Source organism: Chrysoperla carnea, chromosome 4 (assembly GCF_905475395.1).
Source record: "Chrysoperla carnea chromosome 4, inChrCarn1.1, whole genome shotgun sequence".
Classification (NCBI taxonomy): domain Eukaryota; kingdom Metazoa; phylum Arthropoda; class Insecta; order Neuroptera; family Chrysopidae; genus Chrysoperla; species Chrysoperla carnea.
The window spans coordinates 54,259,336-54,275,576 of NC_058340.1; the positions used below are offsets into that span (position 1 = coordinate 54,259,336).

Consider the following 16,241-nt stretch of genomic DNA (forward strand, 5'->3'; position numbering starts at 1 on the left):
AATAACATAGCAATACATACCTTTGTGCAATTTTTCAAGAAGAGAATGATTAATATTAATGAAATTTGTTGTTGGGGACAAACAACACCGAGTAATCGTAATTTTACTGAAGGTGAAAGACTTTTGAAAGCAGGTCATGTGATTAAATGTGGAAAAAATCAAGTCGAAAGTGAGGAGGATGTGCTCAGTTTAACGTCATACTGTTTACAAACAACTAATTTAAAAGAAAAGCCTCATCAAATCGATATAGATAAATAAATATCTTTTCAAGTATTCTTGATGCCAAAACACAGTAATCTTTTTAGATTTAAACATATTAGCTCAATACTACATTATAAACATTGTACTTACTTGATCAGACATAATCATTTTTTTTTAAATGAAGTAAGCATACTTTTTAACTTGGTAAGATATTTTTTAATTGCAGTGTTTTCTGCCATAATTTTAAGACATCAATTTTCTCAAAATTATCAAAATAATTTTCAACTTTCGTGTAATATTTGCCTGCTTGAGGCAAATTATAAAAACTCAGATTTGTATTCGTATTTGAACGACTTTGGCAATTTTTCACACAACACTTTACTCTTTTCCTGCTTTTAAATTGAGAGAAATACTTTCCAGACGCCATAATTAAATTTTTTTTTATCAATTATTGATTATTGTTGTAATTATAACTTGCAAAAAGTAATCAACTCCAAACTTTTCAATGCTCAACACTAAAAGTTGTAACTTGAAATTAGTTTCTGCTTTGACATCCAGGTGTCATGCCTCCTTTTGTCAGATCCCAATAAATATGATTTCGACTTTTCGAGGTGTGTATTTTGTGATCTATATAGTTTTTTTATGTCTATGATACCCGTATTGTGCAATGACATCTATGATCATGTGTGACGATTAAGTTCAATGAATCTAAAATAAAATTTTATATGTCAAATTAATGAACTATTCTAATGATAAATAAATGTAATAGAAGTTATTTAAAAATAAAGTGAATAAAACTAAATAAAAATGCCGATTTTAGAAGTAAATAATTTATTTAATGAAAATAGGTATGATGATTTTTATTTTTTTAATTTTTTGAATGTACATTAACCTATAGTTCGATTTAATTTGATGAATTATTTTTAGATTTTCAGACTCAATCATAAAAATAATATATTTGTTATTATATACACCATTAGGTTTAATTATTTTACTTATACGAATATTATGTGGAATAATTGCATTATTACTTGCATCGGCTTTACCTGATGTGTCAACATTACGTACAACAATTACAAATTTATTCAGTTTCTGTTTTGGTATATTTATTAAAAAACAGGATTGTCATCATCGAGATTGTAATGTTAAAATTATTGTTAGTAATCACATCTCTAGATTAGATCATTTAGCTTTACATATAGCAGCTGATAGTTACACGGTATGTTCACGTTTTTCCCCAATTTTATTTTATTTGAAGATAAATTTGATTCAAATGAAAACCAATATTAAAAGAGCCAATAATAACACAGGTCTGCGACTAAAAAACTGCATAGGATTTTTTTACATTTTCTTATAGATTTTGACCTCCCAAAAACAGGAAAATTAGTCAAAACATGCTATCACATAGGTTTTTATAGATATTAGTAACAACATAAACTAGTCTTAAAGCGTTATTATTTAGTATTTTATAGTAATATTATATTAAACTAGTCTTAAAGTATTATTATTGCACGATGAAAATAAATTAGCTTCGCTTCCAATGGTGTATTCTGTGCATATGGAAGAAAACTAACTGTAATAATTTGGCCATTATCCTGGAAAGAATCAAATATCAGGTCCATTAATGAATGGTTTGTAGGGACTGTTAGGTCAACAAGCAGCTGACGATGCTTTTGGGTCAGCAGGCAGGCTATACTAAGTACCCTTGCTTCTTATACTTAAGGGATAGTAGAGCCAGAGAACAGCATTGGACTAAAAGTGATTGGCCACCTCGAGAAACTTTAAAACCTGCAGAGAAAAATGTTATCAATACTAGTTTTGTGCCGCCAGAAAAAGTTTTGTTACCACCTCTCCATATCAATTTGGGTTTGATGAAACAATTTGTAAAACTCCTGCAAGAGGGTGGTTACTGTTTAAAATATCTATGTACAAAATTCCCGAAGCTGCCAGAAGCAAAGTTGAAAGAGGGAGTTTTCACTTGTCCCGACATCAGAAGGCTTTTAACCGACACTCTTTTTGTGGAAAGTATGATTGAGAAGGAAAAATAAGCTTGTGTATCATTCAAGGATGTAGTGTGAAAGATTTTGGGAAATACTAAGGATCCTGACTACAAAACTATTGTTCAACTAGCAGCATACGAAGCTCAAGGCTGCAAGATAAGCCTGAAAGTCCACTTTTTTCACTCTAACATAGACTTTTTTCCTGAAAACCTGGGAGCTTACAGCGAAAAACAGGGTGAGCGGTTTCACCAGGATTTCCGCGATATCGAGAGACGGTACCAAGGAAGATGGGATGTCACTATGCTTGCAGGCTGATGTATAATTTTTAATAAACAAGTGCTTTTACCAATTTTTGTTTTTGAATTTGCAAAAAAAACCTTACGTGATAGAAAAAAATGGCCATCATTTCTGAAATCAGCGCATTCTAAAACATATAATTTAGTAAAAATATCTTATGCAGCTCACAAAAAATTTTTTCAAATCCATTTTTTTCTTAAGAACAGCGATGCGGGTGGTGGGCGATAAGTTAAAAATATTAATTAATCAATTTCAAAAGATTACTTGATCTGTCTTGATTAAATGTTATTGGCGAATTTTAGGGAAATGGTTTATTATTATCAAAAATTTAGTCAAATTTAACTTCAAATAAAGAATAATATATTTTTATGATATCCTAATTATATTCTTTGCTTAGCCAACAAAATATCGCATGCAAGATATATTAGAAAATGCGTTGGGACTCATACACGTCAATCGAAATATAACATCAGATGCAGTAATTAACTCGGATAAAGTATTAGCTTTTTTCCCTGAGGAGGCAATTACAAATGGTAAAGGTTTATTAAAATTTAACACGAAAATATTCGATTGTGATATAAATGTACAACCAGTTGCTTTACGGATATGGCGACCACCGATTGCTGAAGTTGCTGTTAAATCGTTAGGATCGCAATGGTGGTCAGATGTTATGTCATATTTATTTGTTCCATACACATTGTATACAGTTCAATTTTTACCTGTTATCAAAAAGCAACAAATATCTGAAGACCAACAGTTCGGTGAAGTTGTTCGAGATGCTATTGCTGAATGTTTAGGAGTAAGTATAAGTTTTAATCATCCTAATGTATTATATATGCCACTGGATTTTTTAAAAAATCATTAGTTTATAATAATAATCGTTATTTACAATCTAACGGTTGTTATTTTTGTTAGATTATAAACTAACGATGGCCAACTGTCAGTTTATAATATAACGATTTTAAGGCGTCAGTTTTAAACAAACATACAAGCTATCGTCCAATTATCGCTTAGTTTTATTGGTATAGGTAGCACAAATTTGAATCCATAGAGCTACTAACCGTATTGCTTTGTCGAAGAAAGTATTTAGGAAATGTTCTTCAAAAGTTTATTCAAATACAAAAGTTAAACAAATTGGTTATTTAGAGTTTATTGAAAAACACAGATTATTTATCTCTCAAGGCGTGAACAATTCTGTCGCGTCGATCTTATTTCAATATATGTTGTCGGTTTCGAGTACTCGTTGTTAGTACTATTCACTGTTTACAATTATTTGTACCACTGGATCTGAATGGGAATTACTTTTCATTATAAGCACTTTTTCTTTTTGTTTAAAAACTGAATGAATTAGGAAGAAATTGATCCCCAACCGAATCTCCAATTAAAAATCACCCAAAGCAAAGAAATTGTATATAATCTACCAATATTTATTCAAAGTTTTTTAATTTTTTCTCAGATTCCAAAAACAAATTTAACAGCACGTGATATGGTCGAATATGAAAAACGTTATTTAATGGATCAACGACGTGCAATGTTACGAAATCCAACAGAATCGCCATCAACATCACGACATACACGTATCGATCCAAATTTAGAAATGATGGCGCGTCAAGTAAAAGAAGTGCTTCCATTAGTACCACAGCATGTGATCATACAAGATTTAACAAAGACACGTAATATTGATTACACAATTTCAAATATATTAGATGGGCATGTCCGTTATACACCTGAAACACCTAGTACTACGCCAACAACGCAACAATTATCAACGCCGTCTACATCATCGTCCAATGAGTCAATGTCAACACAACAAAAACAAATGAATTTTCCAAAATCAGCTAATGCGCGTATGCAATCATTTCAAGAGCGTAAACGTGAACTTATTGAGAATGCTCGGAAGAAGTATATTGAGAAACATGGGTTAAATATTGCATTGAATAATTGTTAAATTTATTTATAGATTCAGAAAAAAAAGCTTCTTAATCAAGTAATATTTTTGATTAAACAATGATACTTGTTTTTAAACATACTTAGAGAAAAGCTCTTGCATTTGAACAAATGTAAAATTAAACGGCGAAGAAAGTGAAGTATAAATATTTGAATGTTAAAAACAAGTTTCATTTGATTTAAAATAAAGGAACTGATCAAATAATAAGAAAATGTAATTTTTTGAAATTTTCTATCGTCTGTGATAAAGCGCAATTTATTTAGAACTTTTATTTTTCAAATATGTTAATATTTAAATAGATATGACGTTTTAGCTATTTTTTTTTAGTAATTAAAAACCATTTTGTAATTTTTATTTTAAATAAAAATTAAGATCTAAATAAATATTGCTTGATTGAGTTGAGAACAAATTATTTTGATTTTTATTATTATTATAAATATAAGTTATTTTTAATCATAAATACAAATTCTATTTATTCGTTTACAATCACATTCAAAAGTTTTTATAAATTAACCTCATAGATAATGATAATTTAGCTGCTTAATTTTAAAATATTCCCCGTAAATTTTTAACATGAGACTACGAATAATTAAAGAATGTTATAGTGGAGTAGCTTTAAAATTAGAACTCTTTAGTGTTCAAGAATAGAAGCGATTTTGATTGAATTTTTTTTAAAATATTCTTTAAAATGAATTATGGTTGAAGTTTTCGAAATCTAATCGGTAGTTCTCCGATCCATTTCCATTTTGGAAAATAGGAATCGCAAATTACTTTAGTAATTATATTAATAGAGTCGTACCAAATATAGTGGACTGGATTTATATTTTCGCAATCGATCGTTTAAAAAAAGAAAAAATATTGAAGGAGGCATCACTCATTGAAGGAGGCACCATTTCTTGTTTAAATTCAAATTTTATCCTAGACTTGTAATAACCATTCTGTATATGACGTCGTAAAAACCGATTTTAGCATCCGAGCGTTTTCATGTTAAGATTGTGCATGCCAAATTTTATTACATTTGAACAATTATTTTATGATTACCAGCAAAAATGAGCCTGTTATTATTATTGGTTCGCATTCTCATTTGTATTAAATCTTTAACAATGTCGAGATTTTATCGTTTTTCTGATGCATATATTCTGATATGAACGAATTAGCAGATACATTAAACTAAAAGTACATGAAAATATATATTTGGAAGGATTTTCAGAACTTATGCATACACACTCTTCTAAAATCCAAATTATTAAAACAGGTAACTCTCTTTGCAGAGACGAGGGTAAAAAATCCGTTACAAATAAAGGTTCCAAGATTGCGCAGTGATAGATTACCTTCTGTTTAACCAGGATGCTGTAATACATTGGATAGATTATTCCCTGCTTGACCACCGAACCTTTGCTAATAAAAATCTTAATCATTACGTATAAAACAGCTGTCATTATTAATTTTGTATAAAACAAGCACAAAACGGTAATAATAACAAAAGAGGAGTACCGCAAGTGGACTCCTAGCAGGTAGACCATGAGTTCTCTGTGCCCCCTATGAGAACGACCTGTCATCCAAAGACGAGACGTCTTCAGATTAGAAGCATAAAACGGTAAATCATCGTCATTAATTAAACATCGAATTCGTCATTTAAAAATTAAAATACCTTCAATATATTCAGGATAATAGAATTCAGAAAAATTTACTTAGGTTTATCATACTTTGTTTTAAGAATTTTTTGATAAAGCGTTTTCATTTGAATGATTTAATTAACTGCCATTTTGGAGTAATAATGAATTTATTTTTAATTTGAATTCAATGAAGTTAATTATTTTTTTAATTACTGCCTATTTAATCAAATGACTTTTTATTGACTTCGAATTGAAAGATAGTATAATTCAAATAACAAAACTTTCAGCCAACAAAATTTTGTTTCTGTTCTATTTTAATATAAGTTTTGTTATTTAAATAACTGTACTGTCTATTTTTGTTAATGTATAATTGTCTGTAATTAACATACAAGAATAAAAATTTATTTTTGATTATTGAAATAAACTTTGTATGAATCTTGTAGATTTATTTTTAAACTATGTTTTTTTGCTTAAAAACATGGAGGCGTACACACTTTCAAAATTAGATATTAAGCTCTTCGATAAAATGACTGAAACATATTATCTATGAAATGCAGAAAAAGGATTAGAAAAATGCCAGAATCATAATTCGAAAATTGCGACCAAGGATTGATAACAGTAGGATCAGGCGAGTGTTGTCGGATTGAAACTCAAAAATTCAAAATCACAATCTGTATTTCTACATGGAGCGCAATGAATAAAAGCGATGATTAATTATATGCTGGCATGCTGGGTCGGTACACGACTATGAAGAACTGATAGTCTAATGTTTTGGAACAAGATGTTTTAAACGAACTTGAAGAGAATACAAAGGACGAAAGACGCTTAGTATAGAAAACGAAATGGAAATGATGCCCGCTCGTTTTCTTGAATAATACCCAGTATATAGATCTTAATATATAGTACCAAGTATTTCAGTTCAATACCCAAATCGGATAGGCGTTTTCAAATATAAAATGTCTCAAAATTGAGTTCGTTCTAACTACCAAAAACTTACGGTAAATACTGGAATATAATTTTTACTCGATCTTTTGAAAAATATCGTCGAATGCGATTCGAGATTATTAATGTTTTGCATTCTAAAAGTATCTGTTCTCATATATTTCAATGTTTTCCGTAATTAAAAATTTAAAATAGAAGCTTCTAAGAATTGTCGTTGAATAATTTACAACCTATATATGAAGCACATTACAGAAAAATTGTATTTATTTACTAAACTCGGGGAATTAATGTTGATATGAGAATGGGAAGAAAGTCCATGTTTTCTGGAGTCATTAGATCAAATCAGTAAAGGTGGAAACCGTAGTACAAAATCTAATCAAAACGATAATCGGAAAAAATTAATGGAACATTTTATAGATCCGGAGTATTGTTGTCATTACGAGTTGGTTGGGTTGAGTTTGTCGATTATAGAGGAGTTGGTTGGGATCTTAAGTTTTAAGCCCTTGCCTTGCGTTCAAAAATGGGACATTATTACATAATTTTTTTGGCAAAACAGCAAGTTCAAAATTTTGTCACCCTGTATACTAAAAATTTCAAAATTTTGTCACCCTGTATACTAAAAATTCACAAATCAAAATTTCTGTCAGATTAACTAAATTAAGCAAAATTTTTTGCAGATTTAATCAAATGCTTATGATAATTTAAGGCCTAAAATACAAAAAATATGACAAATACTAATCGAAATTCGATAGGAATATATTTCCTTAATTTTGACGTTTAAAATTACCTCTGCCGTTTACAGTGAAATTAGGAGCAAATAATTTAAAACTGAAGAATAGATAGAGTATGAAAATATAACTTGTTCTTATAAGTTTTACAGAAAGTTTTACGTGATTCAATAATTATGGAAGATACAGAATTAGAAAAAATTCGTCAACAAAGATTAGCTCAATTACAATCGCAATACAAGGTAAATTCAAATATAAACGTGTATGTATGACATTTAGGTTAAATATTTTAAAATAGCCTGCAGGTGACAATCAGAATAATGCAAAAGCCCAAGAAGAACAGGCCAGAGCTCAAGAAGAAGCAAAACATTCAATTTTAACACAAATTTTAGATCAATCGGCTAGAGCACGCTGTAAGTATTTGACTTGAAGCAAATAAAAAATCATTCACATCTAACAAATATTTTTTATTGTTAGTAAATACTTTGGCACTGGGTAAACCAGAAAAAGGTCGTATGATCGAATCAATGTTAATACGTATGGCGCAGACTGGACAAATTCGTGGAAAAATTAGTGAAGCTGAATTAATAGGAATGCTGGAAAGTGTGAATCAACAAGTGGGGTCAACAGCACCAACGGTGAAGTTTGATCGAAGAAGAGCAGCTTTAGATTCTGATGATGATGATTTTTAGCAATATATTTTTAATTTTTTTTTATGTTCCCATTTGCTTACTAGAAATTTTCTAAGTCTCATATTATAAATACTTACATCAGTTTAATTTATTATTAATAAAATTCATATTTAAAATTTGTTGTTAATTACTCAGAAATTTGCTTTTTCTTTTGGGGTTGTTAACCCTACGAGTTCAATCTGCGCTAGGAGCTTTCTCCAATTTTCACAATCACTTTTATCAATAATCAGCTTTATAAATAATTTTTTGTATAAATTTACGCTCTCTTTGCAGTTTTGACTTCTAATAATATACTAATTTTCTACCTAGAGTTACTGAACGGGAACGATAAGATAATATTTTTGGAGAGACACCCTTTTATCATAACACGGCATCGTACCTCTGTGACTTTATCGCTTTCGCTGCATTCTGACATTCTGAGTGTTACTACTATAATATAACATTCACACCGTGCGTGAGTTTTATTGGAGGCGTTTCCATGATAACAATACACTATTTTAATTATAGAATTGTATGGATGCATATATAATTGAATGGATTACATTTATGACTTACATTGAAAATTTAATATTATTGTCTCACATATTTAATTAAATAATAATTATGATAATTTACATTTGAAAAATAATATTTTTGCAATTTGATTTCTTATTTTCACAATTTTTAATGCATTATGTTTAATTAATTAGTATTTTTCAATAATTTTAATTTGACATTTCCTATAACATTAACATGTAAAGAATAGAAAATTAGTCATGACAGCCTCCTTTAACGCCAAAACTTTTCACTGGAAGCGCTGGCATCGATTTTATTGTCCCTACCATGAAAGTTATAAAGAAGGAGAACGATCGCTACGTGTTAAAGCATTAGCGCGTCTGTCCCTGAAAATTTGTAGAATTTATAGTTCATTTTTCAGCCACCAGCCGCGCTGTAATCAAGAAGTAGTATCTGCGAAGTTAGCTGTTTATGAGTACAAGTAGATGGAGTTAGTTGCATAATGTACAAATTGATATATCATTTCAAATTAGCGCACAACAGCCCGCTTTTATTGATACTATTTAGCGGTCGCAGCGCCTCACTTATTTTATCCATATTTCGGGGACAATATTTTCTATAGCGATCGTTCTCCTTCTTATAACCTTCATGGTCCCTACTATGACTACGCACACAACGATGAAACTGAGTATACATCAACTTAAAAATTTATAGCGACATACAGGTACTTAAATAATGCATCACACCTTTTAATAAATCTAAAAAATGTAACCGTAGCGAAAACAATTTAAATAATTGTATTACATAGAAAGATAAATAAGAAGTTAACGAGCAGGAAAAATTATTTACAAAACGTGCGTATACTAAGTTCAATAACAAGGCTTAAACTGTTTTGGATTATAAAAACTTACGGCCGATGAGTTATGGTATTACTTCTTTTACAAATTGAAAAATGATATTAATCGATGTGCTTTAATGCGGCGTTCTTGCTATTTTGGTGTGTAAAAAAATAGGCATCAAAACTAATGTTTTTTATTACTTATCAGAGTTCTATACGCAGGGTGTCCCGTTACTCGATGCCCATAGTTTAAAAACTTATTCTTTGAATATTTTAAGTCGAAAGTTGTCAAAAGAATAAATACAAAAACTTTTTTGTGGAGTCTTGATTATGTCCATACGATTATTTCTCGACTTTTGCTCGGGAAAGTTAAGCTTCGCTCAGAAACTGGCGTAATACTCATATAACTCATGTTAAGGATATCCGAAATAAATTTAAATCATTTCCAGCTGAGTATTATTAGACACGGTTTTTTTTTCAGTAAATTTCTTTGTCTATTATTATTTTTCTGTATTCAAGAAAACTGGCATGAAACCGGTCCAACAATCGTTAATATTTGTAGGAAAAGGAACCAAGAGATTGTATAACTAAATTCACAAACGATTTAAAAAAAAAAAAAAAGCTTAAAACAAATTACAATTACATTGTTTTATTTTGTACTTTATTATAATAATATGAATCATATAATATGTTTTTAATTGTACACAATATAATAAACAATTAATAAATAAATAATTAAAATACATAATAATAATAAAATTTAATATTTTATGTAAAAATAAAAAATGTATACTCACTAAAAAAAGCCATTTATAAAGTTTTCTTACCACTAAAATTGTTTTACTCTTTCTTCTCGTGATCATCTGTAAATAAATTTAATTAATTAGTTTTATTATTAGATAAGTCTGTCTTTTTTTATTTTTTAAAGATCATTAAAATTATTTTATTACAAAAATATTTACCATAATCTTCTTCCTCAGCATCTAATATATCAGAACAACAAGTAGAATATAAAATTAATGATAAGAATCCAAGTGGTAATCCAAATAATACAACCATTAATACTGGATTGCCATACCACATTTCAGCCAATTTTGCCCTAGCTTCAAAGTATGATCTGTAGAGTCTGACAGGAAATGAATTACCACCATAGATCTATATTAAAAATATGACAAAATTTAATTTTAAAGTATTCGCCCCCAAAAATTTTAATTGTTTCTTGTATAAAGAATTTCTAGACGAATTGTAGACGTTAAATATGCTTCAAATAAAGGTTGTTCATAGAGATAAAAATTAAAAAAACCTTGGATAAGACTTTGTCTTTCAGTGTTAGTTAAAAGTAAATTCATATTTTTGGCTGATAAGAGACTTAAGACAACTTTAAATAAAAAGGTGCTTGTTTTAAAATTACCAACATTTTTTTCATAAATAGATTCAGCACAAATTGAATATAAAAATCTGTTTATTTTTGCATTCAATTTTGGATATTTGCAGTATGTAGAATTAGTCGTATAGTGCGGAATTCCACAGTAAGTAGGTATTTTTAGACTGAGACCAATTATCATCTTTAGCCGGCACGATAAGCTTTCAAATGAGAGATAAATCATGGAATTTGGTAAAGGACGCAATAATGACATATTTTTAAGTCGCATTTTCTTCGAAAGCGAACGATTTTCGAATAAATGTTTAAAAAAAAAAATGTTAGTTTTTTTATAAAGATCAACTTTGTAATTTAAAGTGTTACACTTTTAGGATCTAAATTGACTATTAAAAGCAACCCGGAGAACTAGGTTCAATCAGATATCAGAACATGAACATGAACAAGTTATTTTTTTATCGGTTGACTACAAAACTAGCTACTACCCACCCAATACAATATTTTAAATTACAAAATTGGTCTTGGCTAATAAATATTGTTGGAAACAGTAAGGCAAAAATCCAGTATGCTCCTTAAACGCAGAATTATTTTAAGAAACCCAATTAAAAATTAAATTTTCAATTCAAATTCAAAAAGGAAAAGCTTTCTTTAATTTAAGATGGTCTTCTATTACGAATATTCAAGAATTATTTTAAGATGCTCCCTTTTGAAACAATTTTCTTTAACTTACGCTAAAAGATTTTTATCATTAAATTGTGTTTAAGAATTTATGAGATATACTGTTGTTATGGTTTTGAAAGTTATAATTTACTTACAGGAGCCGATTGATTATAAATTGATTCCAAAAACATATGTATGGAATCAGGAGTCATTTGACTAGGATCATCTTCAGGTATATGATGATGATACGTTGATGAATTTAAAACAATTAGAAATGGTAATGGTACTGCCATCATAGCGATAGAATTAGCTAGATCTGGTGAGCCAATCCAACCAAATTGAAAATATTTATGAAATTGATCACGTTTTTTACGTATAACAGATTCAACCATATCTTTAAATTCAGCCATTTCCGGTGGTATTTCGTTGATTTGATTTTCTTCAACAACAACTAGTACTAAATATTTTTCGGTACGTAAAAATTCATGCATATTATAGCGTGTAATTTTTGGAAATGTTGCAAAACGTTCTTGGTTAATCCATTTATGTAATGTAATATTAAGACTTTCTGCTTCTTCCAATTCACTTTGATCGGCATCAACTAGATAAAAATCATAAACATTTTATTTTTTACCAAATTTTTTAAGACTTAAAAAGCTCTGTAATCAATTTAGTTTACCAAGGCTTCCAGCATATTAATATTTTTTCTGTTATAATGTTGTGTTGTCATACGCTTTACACATGTTCCTCAAATTTCAGCTCACAAATTATCAAGAATTAGGGTTTTTGAAAAATGGAGAGGAGGGTCAAATTTCATATATAAATAATAATATTGGCCTTCAAGAGCGTATATCTGGTGCAATATTCGCAAGAGGAGAAAAGCTAATAAAATACTTTAAATATATTTTAAACACTTATTCAGCAAGCCTGCAGATACTGAGATATACACAAATAAACAGGAATAATTTTCTTATGAATAAAACTGAGATTAAAAGTATTCCTCAATAGAATAATGTGCCAGAAATCAAACACGTACTTTTATTTATATTTTTTCTTTATTTGAATTTCGATCGCCACCTAATACTTCAAAATTTTCTTAAAGCTAGGTGTACATGGAAACTTCTAATCTACCAAGAGTTATCAAAAAGTATCATTTTAGAAATTTTGAATCTCAATCTACATATAAAAACTGTGGGGGCCTTTGAATCGGAAACACAAATATGAATTAAATAAATTCTGGTAAAAATTGAGAACACTAGGTCCTTTCCCTAAAAAAATGTCATTTTCTGTTAAAGAGGATGACTAGCTTAGTTGCTAGAGACCATGGATATAGGAATATTTTAAAAGGGATGGACTATAATCGAGTGGGTTGAGTCTCACTCAGGGGGAAGAGGCAGGGTATCATTGTGCCTACTTTCTATTGGCTGTTAACTAGGAACATGCTAAAAGTATGCTCAAAGCCTTCTTTAAGTGTTTTTGATTCGTTTGTAAGCATGGAAACATGTTTGACATATGGTTGACGTGTGTGGACAACATAAATAAATAATCTTGTATTCAAAAGAAAAGTAAAATTTGTAAAGAAAAATAAATACATGAAGTATTTATGCTTATTTTAAAACAATTTTTTCAACGATATAAGTAACCTAAACGCAACAATATTCTATTCAATTTAGTGAATATTCAATTTTCAATCCTGTGTTACAACTATTATAAGTTAACTAATGAAATATAAAAGAAGGCTTAAGAATGTCTCGAAAATACGTCGATTAATTTTCAATACTAAATTTCAACATATTATAGAATTTTTAAAATATGAAATTAATGTAAAAATTTATTTGGGGAAATTATTACTTATTTATGTATTGAATTATGTACCCGTGAACCTAATCTTAATTTAAATAAGTGAAGTTTTATTTTACGAATTATTTACGATATATTCTTTAGGTAATTAGTCGGTCATAGGAATATTAAAGGTATATTCCTTCATCCAATGGTAATTAGTTAAAAATATTATATTTGTAATTAATTTCTAAATTTTATTTAAAAAAAATACATTTTTTTCTTTAGGGTAAAAGATTTTTTGCTCATACCCCAATTACACGCATAATTCGCTACCCATTTAAATTTTCCCGCAATTGAGAGTGCAAACAGCCGCAGCCAATCAAAAGCAGGCATATTGCTTGAGGCAATCTAAAACCATGGATATAGAAATATTAAAATCTAAAACACACGAAATATCGTTCTATTTGAATTTCCCGCAAATGAGAGACGCAGCCAATCAAAAGTAGGCACATTGCTTCCCCCCTGAGTGATACACCCTCCTCGTCTAAAGAAGGACTTTATACTACATCCATATACTATAATTACTAGATCCGTGCTAGAGACCGGCAACTGTAACAGTTTAGATAAGGAACAACGAACTTTTACTTTAATCATGTATACTTACCAACATTAAAAAAATAATGAGAGCTCTCTTTATGCACGAAAACTGATGGCAAATCATCTAAATCAAAATATTTGGCAGCAATATCATCGGAAACACTATAAAAGAACCCATGAGGTTGAAATTGTTCAGCTACAGAATTATATGTTGCCCACAGTGGTCCAGATTGCTTCCCAACGTACATAAAAAATATTGAATTACTATTTTTTAACAAGTCCATGTTAGTCTCCGTTTTTATTTCCTGAACAGGAGGACCGGACATGCGTAATGCAAAATTAACTAGTTCTTCTCGAGTACGGTCCCCATTATATGTAACATCAACTTCACCACGAATGCTAGAATACCAGCACACAAAGTTTAATAATATATTCAAGAATTGATTCTGTTTTAGACTTACAATTTAATAGTAGGATATCCTTGAATACCGAATTCCATAGCAAGATTTTGAAATCGTGTACAATCTACGCGACCAACTCTTACATTACTTTTGTACAAAGATTGTGCTACTTGAGCCCAAATTGGTTCTAACCGTTTACAATGACCACACCATGGCGCGTAAAACATAATAAACCACAAACCTCCATCACGACGAACTTCAGAGAATTTATCACTCAATTCAAGTACGCGTGAAGCATTTATTGTTGAAATATTGACTAAAATTTTAAGGAAATTATCATAAAACAATTCAAATACAAATGTTGTTATATGTACAAACCTAAATAAAATGTAATACAAAAAAAAATTTTCAACAACATGATCGTTTAGCTAATAGCAACAAAATGTTAGCTAATGACTAGAGTTTTAAGTATAATTAAGTTATATTTAGACTAGCATTATTATGGCCTCTTAAAAATTAGTTTTTTAAACATTTGTAAACATTATTCAATTTATTCGATTTGACATATTTGTCAAATTAGATTTATATCGACTTTTAAATACGATACAGAATAACTACTAAACATATTACATACTAAACCTACACACATGACAGTATTTGCAAAAATAAAAAAGAGGCGATACAATGAATACTTTTCCTTAATGTTTGATTTTTGCTTAATTCGAAATATTATAGAAGAAATTTGAACTTCTAAAGATGAAAAAAGGCAAATATATTAATCTGCATTTATGTTATGTGGCAAAATATACACCTTGTTAAAAATTACAAAATTCTCATTGTGTGCTTCTTGCCAAGAAACGATCAATATTAGTTAGCTATCATTTTAACTTCTGAATGAAATATCTCTCAAAAGAAAAATCCACTATCGCAACGAGCGGTATGTGGCTCTTTCGGTTCACCTAGAAGAAAAAAATATGAGTATACGTCGCCTTCTAGAATTTTAAACTCATTAAGCTCTTTTTCGAGTGAAATGTTTAATACTACAAGAATGTCAGATATTTTCTAAATGTGTAAAAGAAATCTGTGTGTTTTATTATGAATCCTATTTAGGGTTGCCACCTCAAAGTTCTAGGAAGTCGAGAGATAGCTGCTCAGAATTATTGAATTTACCTAAACATGAAACAAATAATTCAAAAATTTCTTTTTTTACTGAACTCTGGAGAATTGATTACGGGAGTAGGGAGAGACTACACGATTTCGGGACTTCCCTATCAAATTTGGAGAGGTGGCAACCCTTTAATCCTATTTTCACATCAAATTATGTTGATCTAAAATAAAAAGATATTCATTTTTACATTTATTTTTACAGGTGATGAAAAGTTTCTACAAACAAATATTTACAAAAAAACATTTTAATTTTTTTTTTTTAAACTTTAAGTAATGATAGTACTCATCAATCTATACTATCATTCTCTAACATTTTTTTAACAAAAAAACAATTTATTTTATATTTAATTTTTATGATTATGATTTTGGGATGAAATTTAATGATTTTTGAAGCAAAGTTGATGAAAACATAAAACTTTTAGTATAGAAACATGTATACTAATAAAAATATAAACAATTTATAAACGTTCAATATTAATAATAAAAACAAACAAGTGTC

The 16,241-nt window shown here is 29.1% G+C and overlaps 3 protein-coding genes across 3 annotated transcripts; 2 read left to right on the plus strand and 1 right to left on the minus strand.

Moving 5' to 3' along the window:
- The first annotated feature begins 45 nt into the window (after nt 1-45).
- Nucleotides 46-4,603, plus strand: LOC123298795 (lipid droplet-regulating VLDL assembly factor AUP1-like). Its single transcript, XM_044880891.1, has 4 exons — nt 46-169; nt 1,155-1,420; nt 2,896-3,297; nt 3,955-4,603. Exons 1-4 carry the CDS (start codon nt 46-48, stop codon nt 4,444-4,446), a joined length of 1,284 nt encoding a protein of 427 aa, XP_044736826.1. The 3' UTR covers nt 4,447-4,603.
- A 3,181-nt stretch (nt 4,604-7,784) lies between these two features.
- LOC123298153 (programmed cell death protein 5) lies at nt 7,785-8,909 on the plus strand. The gene is made up of 3 exons (XM_044880070.1): nt 7,785-7,974; nt 8,031-8,145; nt 8,210-8,909. The coding sequence occupies exons 1-3, from the start codon at nt 7,909-7,911 to the stop codon at nt 8,422-8,424; spliced, it is 396 nt and encodes a 131-aa protein (XP_044736005.1). The 5' UTR covers nt 7,785-7,908; the 3' UTR covers nt 8,425-8,909.
- Nucleotides 8,910-10,550: 1,641 nt separating this feature from the next.
- LOC123297748 (protein disulfide-isomerase TMX3) lies at nt 10,551-15,130 on the minus strand. The gene is made up of 6 exons (XM_044879510.1): nt 14,954-15,130; nt 14,636-14,891; nt 14,242-14,573; nt 11,951-12,396; nt 10,720-10,912; nt 10,551-10,620 (listed from the first exon to the last, which is right to left on the minus strand). The coding sequence occupies exons 1-6, from the start codon at nt 14,991-14,993 to the stop codon at nt 10,598-10,600; spliced, it is 1,290 nt and encodes a 429-aa protein (XP_044735445.1). The 5' UTR covers nt 14,994-15,130; the 3' UTR covers nt 10,551-10,597.
- Nucleotides 15,131-16,241: the final 1,111 nt, after the last annotated feature.